This window comes from Heptranchias perlo, chromosome 1, assembly GCF_035084215.1.
Source record: "Heptranchias perlo isolate sHepPer1 chromosome 1, sHepPer1.hap1, whole genome shotgun sequence".
Lineage (NCBI taxonomy): Eukaryota > Metazoa > Chordata > Chondrichthyes > Hexanchiformes > Hexanchidae > Heptranchias > Heptranchias perlo.
The window spans coordinates 36091955-36108710 of record NC_090325.1 but is presented as its reverse complement, the minus strand read 5'-3'; the positions used below and the strand labels follow the sequence as shown (position 1 = coordinate 36108710).

At 44.6% G+C, this 16756-nt stretch overlaps 1 protein-coding gene across 1 annotated transcript in view; it reads left to right on the top strand.

The window, feature by feature from the left end:
* LOC137322458 (cingulin-like protein 1) overlaps nucleotides 1-16756 on the top strand; it is a 41932-nt gene that overhangs the window by 6135 nt on the left and 19041 nt on the right. The window contains exons 3-6 of the mRNA XM_067985739.1: nucleotides 3486-3692; nucleotides 5871-6020; nucleotides 13436-13597; nucleotides 15304-15393. Of these exons, the coding sequence (XP_067841840.1) occupies nucleotides 3486-3692; nucleotides 5871-6020; nucleotides 13436-13597; nucleotides 15304-15393 (609 nt within the window). The remainder of the gene's footprint in view (nucleotides 1-3485; nucleotides 3693-5870; nucleotides 6021-13435; nucleotides 13598-15303; nucleotides 15394-16756) is intronic.

The following is a 16756-nucleotide window of genomic DNA, read 5'->3' as shown; positions in this document are numbered from 1 at the left end:
CCAGAGACGGGCGATGTTACGGAGGTGGAAGTAGGCAGTCTTGGTAATGGAGCAGATATGTGGTCGGAACCTCATCTCAGGGTCAAATAGAATGCCAAGGTTGCGAACAGTCTGGTTCATCCTCAGACAGTGGCCAGGGAGAGAGATGGAGCCGGTGACTAAGGAACGAAGTTTGTGGCGGGGACCAAAGACAATGGCTTCGGTCTTCCCAATATTTAGGAGGAGCAAATTTTTGCTCATCAGACAAGCAGTGTGATAAAAGAGAGACAATGGAGGGGTCGAGACAGGTGGTGGTGAGGTAGAGCTGGGTGACGTCAGTGTACATGTGGAATCTGACGTTGTGTTTTCGGATGATGTCGCCGAGGGGCAGCATGTAGATGAGAAATAGGAGGGGACTAAGGATAGATCCTTGGGGAACTCCAGAGGTAACGGTGTGAGAGCGGGAAGCGAAGCCATTGCAGGTGATTCTCTGGCTACGACTGGATAGATAAGAATGGAACCAGGCGAGCGCAGTCCCACATAACTGGACGACGGAGGAGGGGCGTTGGAGGAGGATGGTGCGGTCAACCACGTCAAAAGCTGCTGACAGGACGAGGAGGGGTAGCTTACCATCGTCACAGTCACATAGGATGTCATTTGTGACTTTGATAAGGGCCGTTTCAGTACTTTGACGGTGTGTAAACTTGATTGGAGGGATTTAAACATGGAGTTGCAGGAAAGATGGGCACGGATTTCGGAGGTGACAACACGTTCAAGGACTTTGGAGAGGAAAGGGAGGTTGGAGATAGGGCTGTAGTTTGCAAGGACAGAGGGGTTAAGGGTGGGTTTTTAGAGGAGGGGGGTGATGACGGCAGATTTGAAGGGGTGGGGGACAGTACCTGAGGAGAGGGAACCGTTAATAGTATCAGCTAACATGGGGGGCCAGAAAGGGAAGTTGGATGGTTAGCAGTTTGGTGGGAATAGGGTTGAGGGAGCTGGAGGTGGATCTCATTTTCAAGATGAGCTAGAGAGGGCATGAGAGGAGATAGGAGAGAAACCAGAGAAAGATACGAAGATACGAATTAAGAGCAAGAGTAGGCCACTCGGCCCCTCGAGCCTGCTCTGCCATTTGATAAGATCATGGCTGATCTGATTGTGACCTCAACCCTGATTAACAAGGGAGTCAAAGGTTATAGTAGGTACTTTCCCGTCTACCTACTATAATCTTTGACTCCCTTGTTAATCAGGAATCTATCTAGCTCACCCTTAAAAATATTCAATGACCCTGCCTCCACCACTCTCTGGGGAAGGGAGTTCCACAGACTCAAGACCTTCTGAGAGAAAAAATTTCTCCTCATCTCCGTCTTAAATGGGAGACCCCTTATTTTTAAACTGTGGCCCCCTAGTTCTAGTCCCTCCCACAAGGGGAAACATCCTCTCAGCATCTACCCCTTCTAGTCCCCTCAGGATCTTATATGTTTCAACAAGATCACCTCTCATTCTTCTAAACCCCAATGGATACAGGCCCAACTTGTCCAACCTTTCCTCATAAGATAACCCCCTCATCCCAGGAAACAGTCGAGTGAACCTTCTCTGAACCGCCTCCAAAGCAATTATGTCCTTTCTTAAATAAGGAGACCAAAACTGCACACAGTATTCCAGATGTGGTCTCACCAATGCCCTGTACAACTGGAGCAAAACATCTCTACTTTTATATTCCATTCCCCTTGCAATAAATGACAACATTCCATTTGCCTTCCTAATCACTTCCTGTACCTGCATACTAACTTTTTGTGATTCATGTACTAGGACACCCAGATCCCTCTGTACCTCAGAGTTCTGCAATCTCTCTCCATTTAAATAATATACTGCTTTTCTATTCCTCCTGCCAAAGTGGACAAGTTCACATTTTCCCACATTATACTCCATCTGCCAAATTTTTGCCCACTCACTTAACCTATCTATATCCCTTTGCAGACTCCTTCTGTCCTCTTCACAACTTACTTTCCTACCTACCTTTGTGTCATCAGCAAATTTAGCAACCATGCATTCGGTCCCTTCATCCAAGTCATTGATATAGATTGTAAATAGTTGAGGCCCAAGCACTGATCCCTGTGGCAATCCACTCATTACAAATTGCCAACCTGAAAATGACCCATTTATGCCTACTCTCTGTTTCCTGTTAGCTAACCAATACTTTATCCATGCTAATATGTTACCCCCTACACCATGAGCTCTTATTTTGTGTAGTAGCCTTTAATGTGGCGCCTTGTCAAATGCCTTCTGGAAATTCAAGTACACCGCATCCACAGGATCCCCTTTATCCACGTTGCTTGTTACTTCCTCAAAGAACTCTAATAAATTAGTCAAACATGATTTCCCTTTCACAAAGTCATATTGACTCTGCCTGATTGCATTGAGATTTTCTAAGTGCCCGGCTATAACCTCCTTAATAATACGAGTTCAGGGCTAGGGCAGGGGTGGTCCTTAGGGGAAGTTTAGCTTGGTAGGCGAGGTGAAGGGAGGGAAACAGCAGAGGCAGCTGAATGGATGATCTCAATCTTAGTGACAAAGAAGTCCATGAGCTCCTCGCACTTTTTGTTGGAAGTGGGGCTGGAGAAGGCAGGGGAGAGGAGTTTAAGAAGATATTTTGTAGTGAAGAGAAGCCGGGGTTATCTCTGCATTCCAGAATGATCCTGGAATAGTGAGCAGTTTTGGCAGAGAAGAGCAGGACCCGATAATGCTTTCTGTGATCCAGCTAGATCTGGCGATGAATGGCTAAACCAGTAGTCCACCATAGACGTTCAAGTCTGCATCCCTAGGACTTAAGGGAGCAGAGATGAGGGCCATTCCAAGGGGAATGACCAGTGTGAGAGATCACAACCTATGTGTTCAGGCCTCTACATTCAGCCATTCTGGATTGCAGTCCAGGAGAACCCCAGAGAATTGGGCCTAACCACTGGAGAAAGTCCTCCTCCTTGTAACTCGATAGCATTCCCCTCGTGATGAAGTGTAACCCTCCCCATAACAAACATGTGGATGAAACACCGGTGAGACATACACAACTTGGAATGTCCTGTGCCTGGAGCTTCAGACTGTCTTGAGCCCTTTCCTTGAAATTTACTCTACCCAGACAATGCCACCCAGACCTGACCCAAGAGGAAGGTAAGAATGGATAAACTGAGAACATGGTCCATTCGATTGAGCTGTGACAGACTCACAAAGGGCAACAACCCAACACTGTCAGAACTCTCATCCCACACACAGGCTGGACCCTTGAAATCTCCCTGACTCGGGTGAACGCAAGGGATCTCGCCAAATTACCCTGACCCCCCCCACACCCCCCAGCTTCCTGTTAACTGTACCAGCAATCTCACTACATCATTGTATTTTCTGATAATATGTGTAACAAAATTGCTCAGTGACTTCCCATAATATATGTAAGGATTTTGAACAAAAAAAATTGACAAAACAATAAAGAATTGCACACCATTGTTTCTTTACAGAGAACTGCTGCTCTGGAGGCAGAACAATTGCAGATGGAGTGGGAGAGGAAAGTCACACAGCTCCGAATGAGAGATCTGATCAAGCAAAGTGAGATGTCACTGCAGAGGAATGTCTTTCTTGAGGCTGAGAACAAGGAACTGAGGCTCACGCTGGCCAAGCTGCGAATAGTAGAGGCCCACCTTAAAGGGAGAATAACTAATTTAGAGGTACAAATGTTCCTCCTATTGCTCTTGAGCGTAAAGGATCACCTGGGCAGGCAGGGAGAATCTTGCTTCTTGGCAACCACATTGGACACAGTTTTCTATGTGCGGTCTCATCAGAGCAGGATAAAGTTTGTACATTTCTTCTCCTGACTAATATTCTACAGCTTTGGTCAATGTAGTTCAATATTTTTTTTTTATTCGTTCATGGGATGTGGGCGTCGCTGGTGAGGCCAGCATTTATTGCCCATCCCTAATTGCCCTTGAGAAAGTGGTGGTGAGCCGCCTTCTTGAACCACTGCAGTCCGTGTGAGGGTTCTCCCTCAGTGCTGTTAGGAAGGGAGTTCCAGGATTTTGATCCAGTGACGATGAAGGAACGGCAATATATTTCCAAGTCGGGATGGTGTGTGACATGGAGGGGAACGTGCAGGTGGTGTTGTTCCCATGTGCCTGCTGCCCTTGTCCTTCTAGGTGGTAGAGGTCGCGGGTTTGGGAGGTGCTGTCGAAGAAGCCTTGGTGAGTTGCTGCAGTGCATCCTGTGGATGGTACACACTGCAGCCACTGTGCGCTGGTGGTGAAGGGAGTGAATGTTTAGGTTGGTGGATGGGGTGCCAATCATATGGGCTGTTTTGTCCTGGATGGTGTTGAGCTTCTTGAGTGTTGTTGGAGCTGCACTCATCCAGGCAAGTGGAGAGTATTCCATCACACTCCTGATTTGTGCCTTGTAGATGGTGGAAAGGCTTTGGGGAGTGAGGAGGTGAGTCACTCGCTGCAGAATACCCAGCCTCTGACCTGCTCTCGTAGCCACAGTATTTATATGGCTGGTCCAGTTAAGTTTCTGGTCAATGGTGACCCCCAGGATGTTGATGGTGGGGGATTTGGCAATGGTAATGCCGTTGAATGTCAAGGGGAGGTGGTTAGACTCTCTCTTGTTGGAGATGGTCATTGCCTGGCACTTGTCTGGCGCGAATGTTACTTGCCATTTATGAGCCCAAGCTTGGATGTTGTCCAGTATCCTATTGGCTCTAATGATTGCTGCTCTGCATTGGCTGGACATGTTTAACACTAAGTCTCCTAGGTGTCTTTTGACTTCCTCTTCAGCTATTCATAGAGGGGCTGTGTCATCTATTTGTCCTTCCTATATGTTGCACTCTACAATTTCTTATATTCCCACGTTAAGCTAATATACTAAAGAGACTGTATATCACCATTCCTGGGTGTGTCCTGTCCCACTGGCAGGACAGACTGACCAGAGGTGGCGGTACAGTGATATACAGTCAGGTGGGAGTGGCCCTGGGAGTCCTCAACATTGACTCTGGACCCCATGAAATCTCATGGCATCAGGTCAAACATGGGCAAGGAAACCTCCTGCTGATTACCACCTACCGCCCTCCCTCAGCTGATGAATCAGTCCTCCTCCATGTTGAACACCACTTGGAGGAAGCACTGAGGGTAGCAAGGGCACAGAATGTACTCTGGGTGGGGGGGTCTTCAATGTCCATCACCAAGAGTGGCTCGGTAGCACCACTACTGACCAAGCTGGCCAAGTCCTAAAGGATATAGCTGCCAGACTGGGCCTGCGGCAGGTGGTGAGAGAACCAACACGAGGGAAAAACTTACGTGACCTCGTCCTCACCAATCTACCTGTCGCAAATGCATCTGTCCATTTAGATTTGAGGTTAGGATCAGATCAGCCATGATCTTATTGAATGGCGGAGCAGGCTTAAGGGGCCGATTGGCCTACTCCTGCTCCTATTTCTTATGTTCTTATGTTCTTATCACCACAGGTCAGAAATGGCCCCACCTAGGGGTCCAGGACGGGATGGAGGCCTGAATCCTTGAGGGGGAAGTAGTAAGTTAAAAAAATATATGGCCCCCTTGTTGGGGAAATACTTAATTTATCCAGGGAAGCCTGACATCTCCCCCCATTCCCCCCCACCACCACACAATTTATGGCCTTGCCAACAGGGGCACCCACCAGCAGCTGGCAAAGTAAGGGACCTCCCCCTGACCACGTGACTTTTGATTGGTACAATGGCAGAAATTCTGAATGGGCGCAACCAGAACTTGCGCCAAGATGCACCCCACCCCCGCTGTGGATTTTTGGCCCTGACATTGCATATTTAGAGTAAAATAAGACAAAAATGTAAAATTAATTTTATTGCATTCTTTTGTTTCTTTTAGATGAAAGTTGCTTTGAAGGCCTCAACACAAAGAGCCACAAAAATGGCAGTGTTCAGGAAATTTAGCGAAAAATCACTGGAGGAGCAGCTGAATGAGAAGACAAGAGAACTGGAGAAAGCACTGCAAGCTATTGCACATCTACAGAATGAGGTACCCTTTGCTATCAGAGCTATGGTAGTTATGGGTCAGTAACTTTCTCATTGACCTAAGGACTAATCTGTTACATAGAAAGTATGTTCAGCACAGTAACAGGCCATTCGGCCCTACAGGTCCATGCCTGTTGCGAAATGGTTGGATCCCTTCTCCAGCTCATATTTATGAACTGATAAATTGATAAATAGAACCTATTCAATGGGGAACACTGTGACAAAGGGCTGAAATAGCAGGGGCACTAGTTAAAAATGAAAGAGTTAAGAGCAATAAAGGAGGCCAGGTGGAAGGCTTTAAACAAAGCGTAACAGGCTTGTGGAATAAGTTTCTGGGGAAGCTCATTGAAGAGTAACGTATTGATGGGTTCAAGAAAGAGGAGAGCTAGTGGACCCCTGCAAGGGCAAAGGAGACGAGCGTGTGGGCCATAGTTTCCTGAATTAATTGGAGTTTGTGAAGAATTGGGGGAGATCAATGAGGAAAACTCTCAAGAAATCAACCCTTGAGGTGATGAAACTGCGGATTAGGCGTGGACGTTACATCAGTGTCATTAATTATGCTGTTTATGAGACTCTAAGTAAACATCCTTCATGGTCTTCATGTAACAGTCACAACAATTCAAACTCAGGGTTTATTATTTTATTTTCATTATTAATGAGTAGTATTGAAAAATGGATGAATGACAATAATGAATGAAAAGGCATGTATTGATTGCAAAAGAGGTGTAAAATTTGCTACAAGGGTAACTATTGACTATTTGGATTTGAAAGAATAATAGTGCATCGGATAAATTGTAGGATATCACAAAGTTATTTTCTGCAACGACATATGCAGAATATATAACAGTGTAAATTCAGTGTGGTGGGAGAATCGGTGTTGTTGACCTCTTGCTAGGATTGCCAACCTTTTAGGGTTGTCCTGGAGTCTCCAGGAATTGAAGATTAATCTCCAGGACACTGCTGCAAGCAACCCAGGAGAAAAATCATAGAGGCATTAAACAAAATTGTATTTTCTTCATTTTCTTTGAACACTTTCATTTACTAGTGATAAAAATATTGGAGATGGTGAAAAAAGGCTGTTTCATTAGCAGGCAAGATTAATCGAATTGGGTAACAGAGTCTGTTCCCTTTCCAATTGGCATGGTGGTGTCTGGAGGATGGAGGGAGTGTGGGGGGTGGAGTGATTCCAGGCATAAACTCATGTGATTAAACCTCCAGGAATACACTCAAGCAGAGTTGGCAACCCCTACCTCTCACTGACCTGCACTCTCTTCGAATGAGGCTCCCCAGTGGGAGCGTGGAACGTGTGAGTTTGCCCTCTGAGAATGTAAGAAAAATTAGGATGAGTGAAGGCCATTCAGTCTGTTGAAGTTCAACCCTGAGAGACCAGCAATAAATGGATTGGGTTTTCTGCTGGAGTCACACTCCCGAGGATGGGGCCGAGAAATTTTTGTAGGTCGTACTGCCAGCTTCCTGCTGTCCCCCACCCACTTCCACTACTTTCCACTGGAAGTGACAGGGGACGTAAAATACATCTGCCCAAAAATTGGATGAGCGTATTCAAACAGCATTCAGGTGATCCCTTGAGGTGATAAAACTGAGGATTAGGTGTGGACATTACACCAGTCATCTGACATATTTCCCGTAATTTGCACAGTGACAGTGCTGAGTGTGTTACTGGTGTATATCATCACTATGGCATGTGGACGGGAGGGGGGAGGAGGCACTTAAATTTTAAATGCCCACACGTGAGTTGAATCCATCAGGGAGCAATCCATTCTACTCCACAAAGCCCCTAAGAGTCATTTTTGGTTGCCATGAAGGTATTTGGCCCCGAGGCAAATTGTAGAGTCCTCCGAGGTGTGCTCCCACAGAAAATATACTCGTGTGACTGACACTGAAAAATCAGGAGCGGAGTCAGGAATGGAGCTATGGGGTGGACACAATGCCCTCCCTGCCGTATTTACCTCCACCATTTGCCAAAGCAGAAGATCTGGGCCAATAATCTCCACTAGTGATTAATAGTTAACCTCACAAATATCGGTAATGATCACATCTCATTACTGCCTATGATATATTCTTCTTATACCATGTTTAAAGCATAATTTGGAAACACAGTTTAAACTTTTATGATGCCATAACTGTGGAGACATGAAAAATATTTCCATAGTTCCCAGACCACCTGTGCAGTGTAATGAAAGCTGTTACTGTCATCTGGATTAAGATGTATAAAAACAAATAAAATCAACTGATAAAATCATAAAACTCGCCCCAAAAATTATTTTTCAAGAATAAGTTTCAAGGCGTTTAAGGAGTAATTCCACAGTCCTGTGTTCCCAGAAGGGAGTCACCCTCACAAGGGAATGCAGTTTGGACTAGTGGTGAGAACACAAGCCCGTGTTCTCAAACCCACGCTCTCTGCGAATGAACCTTCCCGCTGGGAGTGTTGAATTACTCCTTTAATCTCATACATTTGATTTCCAGATACATTTTCCCCCACTATAGAAAACAAAGTTTGAAAGTTGACTGCATTTCCATGTGTTCTCACAGGTTGAGTACACACCATGGAGTACAGGCAGGATTCGGCTTGACATTGACATGTCATTCCAGAGTATTCCAGTCTGCCCTAAACTTGATGAATGTTAAGTAAATAGCATTGCAGATCAAGAGACTAGACACATGGAATACATTACTCTCAGATATAGAATCGTGGAAGTTTACAGCAAAGGGGGCCATTCAGCCCATTGTGTCTATGCCAGCTGGTTACTAGAGCATTATCTTAAATTTTAAAAATTGCATACTATTCCTATCAGAAATAGGAAGCAAACAGTTCTCTAGAACCCTGCTGAGGCCTTTCTATTACCGGTTGCTGGGAATTGCATAAGAGGGGCACGAATTGATGCTCTGTTATATTTTCCTTGCCTCTTGTGTGCAAGTACCTCCTCTGCATTCCTCCCATGATGGCATGGCAGAGATTGGGAACTTACCATGTTGGGAATCTATATACTGCCATTCATGGAACTCTGCTGTAGTACTAAAATGTCAAATCAGCTTGTTTCCTTTTTAATTCCAACTCAGAGAAATACTCTGCTGAAGGCATTAACCATTGACAGGATTCTGTCCCAGAGATGTTGGCCACCCTCTACTACCTTGCTCAAGTTGTCATTTTTCATGGGTGCGGACAATCACAGTTGAGCCCAGCGTTTCCTCAGCAAACATCTACACAAATGCACTTCCCAACAGGGGTCACTGGGCACTCGAGGTGTACTAAAGGAGGATTTGACCAGAGAATCACAGAAGGAGGACATTTGGCCCATTGTACCTGTGCCAGCTCTCTAAAAGAGCTATCCTCTTAGTCTCAATCCCCTGCCCTTTCCTCATACTCTTTTATTTTTTTATTTTTCAATTATTTATCAACTTCCCTTTTAAAAGTTATTCTGGATGTGGAAAATTTGTCGGAAATAACTGTAGAAAAGAATAGCAGAACTCAAAGTGAACAAGTCACCAGGCCCTGATGGCATATGGCCTGGATTGTTGAAAATAGCAAAGAGGAGGCAGCAGAGGGTCTGATCACAATTTTTGGATATCCAAATTGTGCCAGGGGACTGGAGGGTAGCCAATGTAAAACCTCTTCATGAAGGGAGAAAAGGATAAATTGGGTAACAATAGTTAGTTTAACATCAGTGGTGGACAAACTCCTTGATTCCATAATGCTGGATCACATTAATGAGAATTTAGAGATGAATGGGACAATCAAGGATGACCAGAGTGGACTTGTTAATGGCAAGTCACGTTGGACAAAGTTGTTTGAAGAAGTGACTATTGTATAGATAAAGGGCAGTAGACATAGTGCATGTGGATTTTTAGAGAACATGTAACAAGATGGGGGAGATTTTCAACTTGCTGCCCAGCGTAAAACTGGCATTGCGGATCGGCCACACGTTATAGAAACCATTCAATTTTCATTTCCATTGATTTCAGTGGAAATGAAAATCGGGCAGTTTATATAATGAGTATTGTAAACAATTTTACAACACCAAGTTATAGTCCAGCAATTTTATTTTAAATTCACAAGCTTTCGGAGATTTTCTCCTTCCTCAGGCAAATGTTTCAAGATCTCCTTGAAGCCTACGCATTTATACATATTGAACAATAAAACATGGTGTTTACAGACTGCCCCTGCAACTGCCCGTTGCCAAGGCAATCACCGTGTTCAGACAGAGAGGTGTTACCTGCAGAACCTCCGAATACACATTCAACAAAAAAACAAACAGGGAAAAAAAACAGAGAAAAAAAAACACAGAGAGAGGCAGAAACATCCGGAAGGCAGAGAGAGCCAGCAAATGACCCATTATATTAAAAACAGATAACATTTGTTCGCTGGTGGGGTAACGTGTAGCGTGACATGAACCCAAGATCCCGGTTGAGGCCGTCCTCATGGGTGCGGAACTTGGCTATCAATTTCTGCTCGACAATTTTGCGTTGTCGTGTGTCTCGAAGGCCGCCTTGGAGTACGCTTACCCGAAGGTCGGTGGATGAATGTCCATGACTGCTGAAGTGTTCCCCGACTGGGAGGGAACCCTCCTGTTTGGCGATTGTTGCGCGGTGTCCGTTCATCCGTTGTCGTGGAGTTCAAGGAGATCTTGAAACATTTGCCTGAGGAAGGAGAAAATCTCCGAAAGCTTGTGAATTTAAAATAAAATTGCTGGACTATAACTTGGTGTTGTAAAATTGTTTACAATTGTCAACCCCAGTCCATCACCGGCATCTCCACATCATGACATATATAATGAGTGGCCAACCTGCAAGGTTGGTTTTCAACCCACGTAGCAAGATATCTACCCCAGTGTCTCACAGGAGGCTTATTACAAAATTGCAAATTCAATGCATAAGAGAAAGCAAAGGAGCATGGATAGAATGTTGGTTGATGGACAAGAAACAAAGTTAAGGGCTAATGGATGTTGTGCAGATTGGAAAAGGGTTGGAAGTGGTGTACCTCAGGGGTCAAAGCTGGGTCCACTTTTGTTCCGAGTATCGATGGATGATTTAGATCGGAGCATAGAGAGCATGATACCAAAATCTGCTAACAGCACAGAAGGTGGGAGTTTGACAAACAGTGAGGAGGATTGGAAAAAACTTCAGAAGCTCATAGACAGGTTAGTGCAATGGACAGATGGGTGACAGATGCAATTTAATGTGGATAAGTTTGAGTTAATACACTTTGGGAGAAGAAGCAAGGCATAGGAATATGCACTCAATGGAAAGATACTGAAGGGTGGGGAGGAACAGAGAGACCTAGGAGGGCAAATATATCATTCTTTGAAAGTGTGAGTACAGGTAGATAAAACCGTAAAACAATCCAATGGCATTTTGAGTTGTACAAATATGGGTATAGAGTGCAAGACCAAAGCTCGAATGACAAATGTGTACAAGCCAATGGTTAAGCCACAGGTCGAGTATTGTGTGCAGCATTATAGAAAGGACATTAAAGCTACAGAAAGCGCGCAGCATTAATTCACCAGAATTATACCGGGGATGAAAAACTACAGTTATGGGGAGAGACTTGAGATACTGGAATTATTTCCAATAGAGAAGGTGAAGAGATTTAATCGAGGTCTTTAAAATTATGAAGAATTTTGATAGAGCAAATAGGGAAAGACTATTTCTTCTGGCTGAGGAGTTGGTGACAAGGGGTCATCAATTTAAAATTGCCACTAAGAGAGTGAGGAGAGAGATTAGGAATAATTTCTTTATGCAGAGAGTTGTTAGTACATGGAATGTTTTGCGAGAGGCACTAGTTGAGGCAGAGGCACTTGCACCTTTTAAAGGAAGAGTAGATAAATATTTAAAGCAGAGAAAACTACAAGACTATGGGGACAGAAGAGGGTAATGGGATTAGTTTTGGCCACGATGGAAGGTTGGGGGGGGGGTGGGATTTGGTCCTTGTTGCGCCCATTTGCCGGGCTTAAAACAGCGATAACAAGGACCAATTTCAAGGCATGACATCCCGCCTGAGGTCTGAATCTATGCCTGAGGTATGGGCACCGCCATATTGGTAAAGGCAGCTTCCCAGGCATCTGTGGCGCCCACCTGAAATAAGCATAAGGCCCAGTGAATATTTAAATCAGAGGCCCAATGCCTGATCTAGACCTCCTCCCAAATATTGGCTAAAAATTAGTCGGAGCATGGGCCTTGCATGCACCAATTAGCTTTCCAGTTTTAAAACGACCTAACCAGATATCTTTAAGGGACTGCCAAAGAAAAGTTAGGTAAGCTTATTTTTTACTTACCTTCCTGTGGAGCCAGGAGGCGCAGGACTCTACAGCACTACTGCGGGCCACTGCCAGCCCACGGCGACCGGTGAGTTGCCTCTATAGGCATGACAAGCGCCCGTAGCTTGCCATTAATATTACAAAGAGGCCCGAGGCCCTATTTCTGTCGAGCCTCATTCCTCCTTGTTCAGGCACATGCTGAAAACGGGCCACAATGAGTTTCTAGCCCAATGGGTCAAGTGAACTTCTGAGCTGTGATGCTTTCAGAAGTGGAAATTCTGGCTGATCTTTCCTCGCCCTAACTTAAAGTTGCCAACCCTCCAGGATTGTCCTGGAGTCTCCAGAAATTGATGGTTAATCTCCAGGATGTTGTTGTGAGCAACATGGGAGGAAAATAAAAGGGGCATTAAAAAAAAATGTTTCTTTTATTTTCTTTATTTATTAGTTATGAAAATATTGGAGATAGTAAAAAGGTTGTTTGATTGACAGTCAAGAATTATCCAATCAGCTAATGATAAGTCTATTCACTTTCCAATTGGCGTAGGAAAGTGGTGTGTCGCAAGGTTGGACGTGTTAGGCGACCAATGACGGGAGCGTGGGGGCAGGGCGGTTGGAGGCAGGGGATCATGTGATGAAACCTCCAGGGATACGTCCAACCAGAGTTGGCAACCCTACCCTAACTCAGTGCACTGTGGCCAATCATAACACTGTTATTGCTACCCTAGCTGAAACAATAAACTGAGGACTGTAGCTTAGGTCCACACCAGGTAGGGCATTAACCATCTGAGTCAGCTCAAAATCAGCAGAATTTAAGATGATGGGGAAGCACTAAAGTAATTCTGTGAAGTGAATCCTAAAAAGGAATAAAATCACCTTTGGTACAACTGAGGAGCTCATCGACAGAGTAAGATAAACTGAAACAGGTCACGGAGGATCAGATATCACAGGAAGCATAAGAAAACACAATGAAGGATTAAAGCTGGATGGTCAAACATTCTGATGTTACTCATGAGGTGGAAACTTGCTTTGTATTCAGCTTATCGAAGTTGAAAAGTGACTAAATATTCCAGCTTTGGGTCTGTTATGTTTCCACTTCATTATCCTTACTTTTGGATCCACCATTTGATGTATGTGTGTTTAAATACAGTTTTATCTGCTGGAGACAGAGCTTGAACACGAGAAAGAGGCACATGAACAATACCAGCTGAGAACTAAGCAAATGGAGCGCCAACATGAACATTTACAAGCAGAAATTGATTCTGTGCTTCTGATCAAAGAAGACATAGCTTGGCAACTGAGAATTTCAGAGGTGGGTGATGTAAAATATTTTGGTAATAATTTTCCAACCAAGCATCAGGAGCTTCACCTGTCAGTAGTGCATATCAAATATTCAGGCACACACTGTGGATGATTTAGTGACCATTCTTTCAAATGTTTGGAAAATTGTGTGCAGCATGTATCCAAGTTTCTGATATGCTGTTCTGATACCGGAAGCTCCATGAAGTTGGAAAATTACCCCCCCGCCCCCTTGTGTCTAAAAAGAAGAAAGACTTGCATTTATATAGCGCCTATTCACAACCTCAGGACATCCCAAAGCACTTGACAGTCAATGAATTACTTTTTGAAGTGTAGTCACTGCTTTAACGTAGGAAACACAGCAGCCAATTTGCTCACAGCAAGGTCCCACAAACAGCCATGTGATAATGATTAGATGATCTGTTTTTTTTAGTGATGTTGGTTGAGGGATAAATATTGGCCAGGACACCAGGGAGAACTCCCCTGTTCTTCTTCGAAATAGTGCCATGGCATCTTTTACATCCATCTAAGAGGACAGATGGGACCATAGTTTAACATCTCATTCAAAAGACAGCACAGCATTCCCTCAGTACTGCATTGAAGTGTCAGCCTAGACTATGTGCTCAAATCTCTGGAGTGGGACTTGAACCCACAACCTTCTGACTAGAGCATGCTACCCACTGAGCCACAGGTGTCAATACTTAAATGATGCCCATGTACTCTAATGGATAACCCATCAGGACTCAGGATGAGGTGTGGTGGTCCTAGATATACACAGTTGAGTCCAGGCTTTACCATGCTGATCATAGACGACATGATAAAGTTTCGCCTCAACTTTTAAAAAATTCGTTCATGGGATGTGGGCGTCGCTGGCGAGGCCGGCATTTATTGCCCATCCCTAATTGCCCTTGAGAAGGTGGTGAGCCGCCTTCTTGAACCGCTGCAGTCCGTGTGGTGACGGTTCTCCCACAGTGCTGTTAGGAAGGGAGTTCCAGGATTTTGACCCAGTGACGATGAAGGAACGGCGATATACTTCCAAGTTGGGATGGTGTGTGACTTGGAGGGGAATGTGCAGGTGGTGTTGTTCCCATGTGCCTGCTGCTCTTGTCCTTCTAGGTGGTAGAGGTTGCGGGTTTGGGAGGTGCTGTTGAAGAAGCCTTAGCGAACTGCTGCAGTGCATCCTGTGGATGGTACACACTGCAGCCACTGTGCGCCGGTGGTGAAGGGAGTGAATGTTTAGGGTGGTGGATGGGGTGCCAATCAAGCGGGCTGCTTTGTCCTGGATGGTGTTGAGCTTCTTGAGTGTTGTTGGAGCTGCACTCATCTAAGCAAGTGGAGAGTATTCCATCACACTCCTGACTTGTGCCTTGTAGATGATGGAAAGGCTTTGGGGAGTCAGGAGGTGAGTCACTCGCCACAGAATACCCAGCCTCTGACCTGCTCTCGTAGCCACAGTATTTATATGGCTGGTCCAATTAAGTTTCTGGTCAATGGCGACCCCCAGGATGTTGATGGTGGGGGATTCGGCGATGGTAATGCTGTTGAATGTCAAGGGGAGGTGGTTAGACTCTCTCTTGTTGGAGATGGTCATTGTTAATTAACAACTCTGTTAAACCACTATTTTTACAAAACAAAGTAAATTAATTTTTATTTCTGAAAATGAATACAATTTAATAGAAAAAAATGTATGTTTATTAATGTCTTCTTTCAACTCTGCAGGAGAAGGCAACAGAATTGGAGGCTGATTTTGAAGATTTTCACACGAATAGAAAACTGTGGGAAGAAAAACTCAGCAAGGCTTTGGAGAAGGTAATCAATGACAAGTAGTGTTGACAAAGAATTATGTTACAATAACAACCAGCCTTGCCGTGCACTGTGTATTAACTTGTCTCTGTTTTTTTTTCTCTGTTTGTTTACGTTGGTAAATTGTTTGCATTCTTCGTAGGTGAAATTACTCTTTAAGGCTGCTTTTTAGAGGACCTGTTGAGGACCAAAAATGAGGCTGTGTTATCTGCACGCACAGCCTCATTTCAGTCTTAAGATTAGTTTAAAAAAGATGCCATGCTGAATGCTCTGATTTCAGGTGAGGCTCTGCCCGGCAGACGCCATGCCAGTTTAAGCCTGGCACATGAGACGCCTCGGACTTGGAAAGCTGAAGTATCTTCTTTTCTTCAAAAAGCAATTGGGGGGGAAATGGAAAATTCCTCTCATATTCTCCCTTAGGCGATCAAAACTAGTCCAGGAGATCACGTTGGCCCGTATTTACGTTACAGGACACATACCTCTTGTACGAGGTGATTTCTGCCACAGCCAGAAACAGATCCAGCTCTCGCTAGATGTCCCTACATTATTTTTAAAAATTCAATCAGATCACTCCTAAGACTACGCTTTTCTAAAGTAAACAGACCCAGTTCATTGAGCCTATTTGGGTAACTAAGGTATTTTAAACTGAGAATTAATCTTGCAGTCCTTCTCTGCACCCTTGCCAAAGCTTCAATATTCCCCACCATGTGAAGAGACCAAAATTGGACAAAGTATTCTAACTGAGGCCTAACCAAGGTCTTGTACAAAGACAAAATGGTATGCTTTGTTTTGTACTGAATTGTCCTGTGAATACATGTTAGAACCCTATTTTCTTTAGCTATAGCTTCATGAGATTGGTCATGAATCTTACACAGAATTGCATAGAATTTACAGCACATAAACAGGCCATTCGGCCCAACACGTCCATGCCAGTGTTTATGCTCCACAAGAGCCTCCTCCCTTCCTACTTCATCTAATCCTATCAGCATATCCTTCTATTCCTTTCTCCCCCATGTGTTTATCTGGTTTCTGCTTAAATGTATCTACGCTAGTCGCCTCAACTACTGCTTGTGGTAGCGAGTTCCACATTCTAACCACTCTCAGGGTAAAGAAGTTTCTCCTGAATTCCCTATTGGATTTCTTAGTGACTATTTCATATTTATGGCCCCTAGATGGGTTGGTCAGATGGGCGGAACAGTGGCAAATGGAATTTAACCCGGAAAAGTGCGAGGTGATGCACTTTGGAGGGACTAACAAGGCAAGGGAATACACAATGAATGGGAGGACCCTAGGCAAGACAGAGGGTCAGAGGGATCTTGGTGTGCAAGTTCACAGATCCCTGAAGGCGGCGGAACAGGTAGATAAGGTG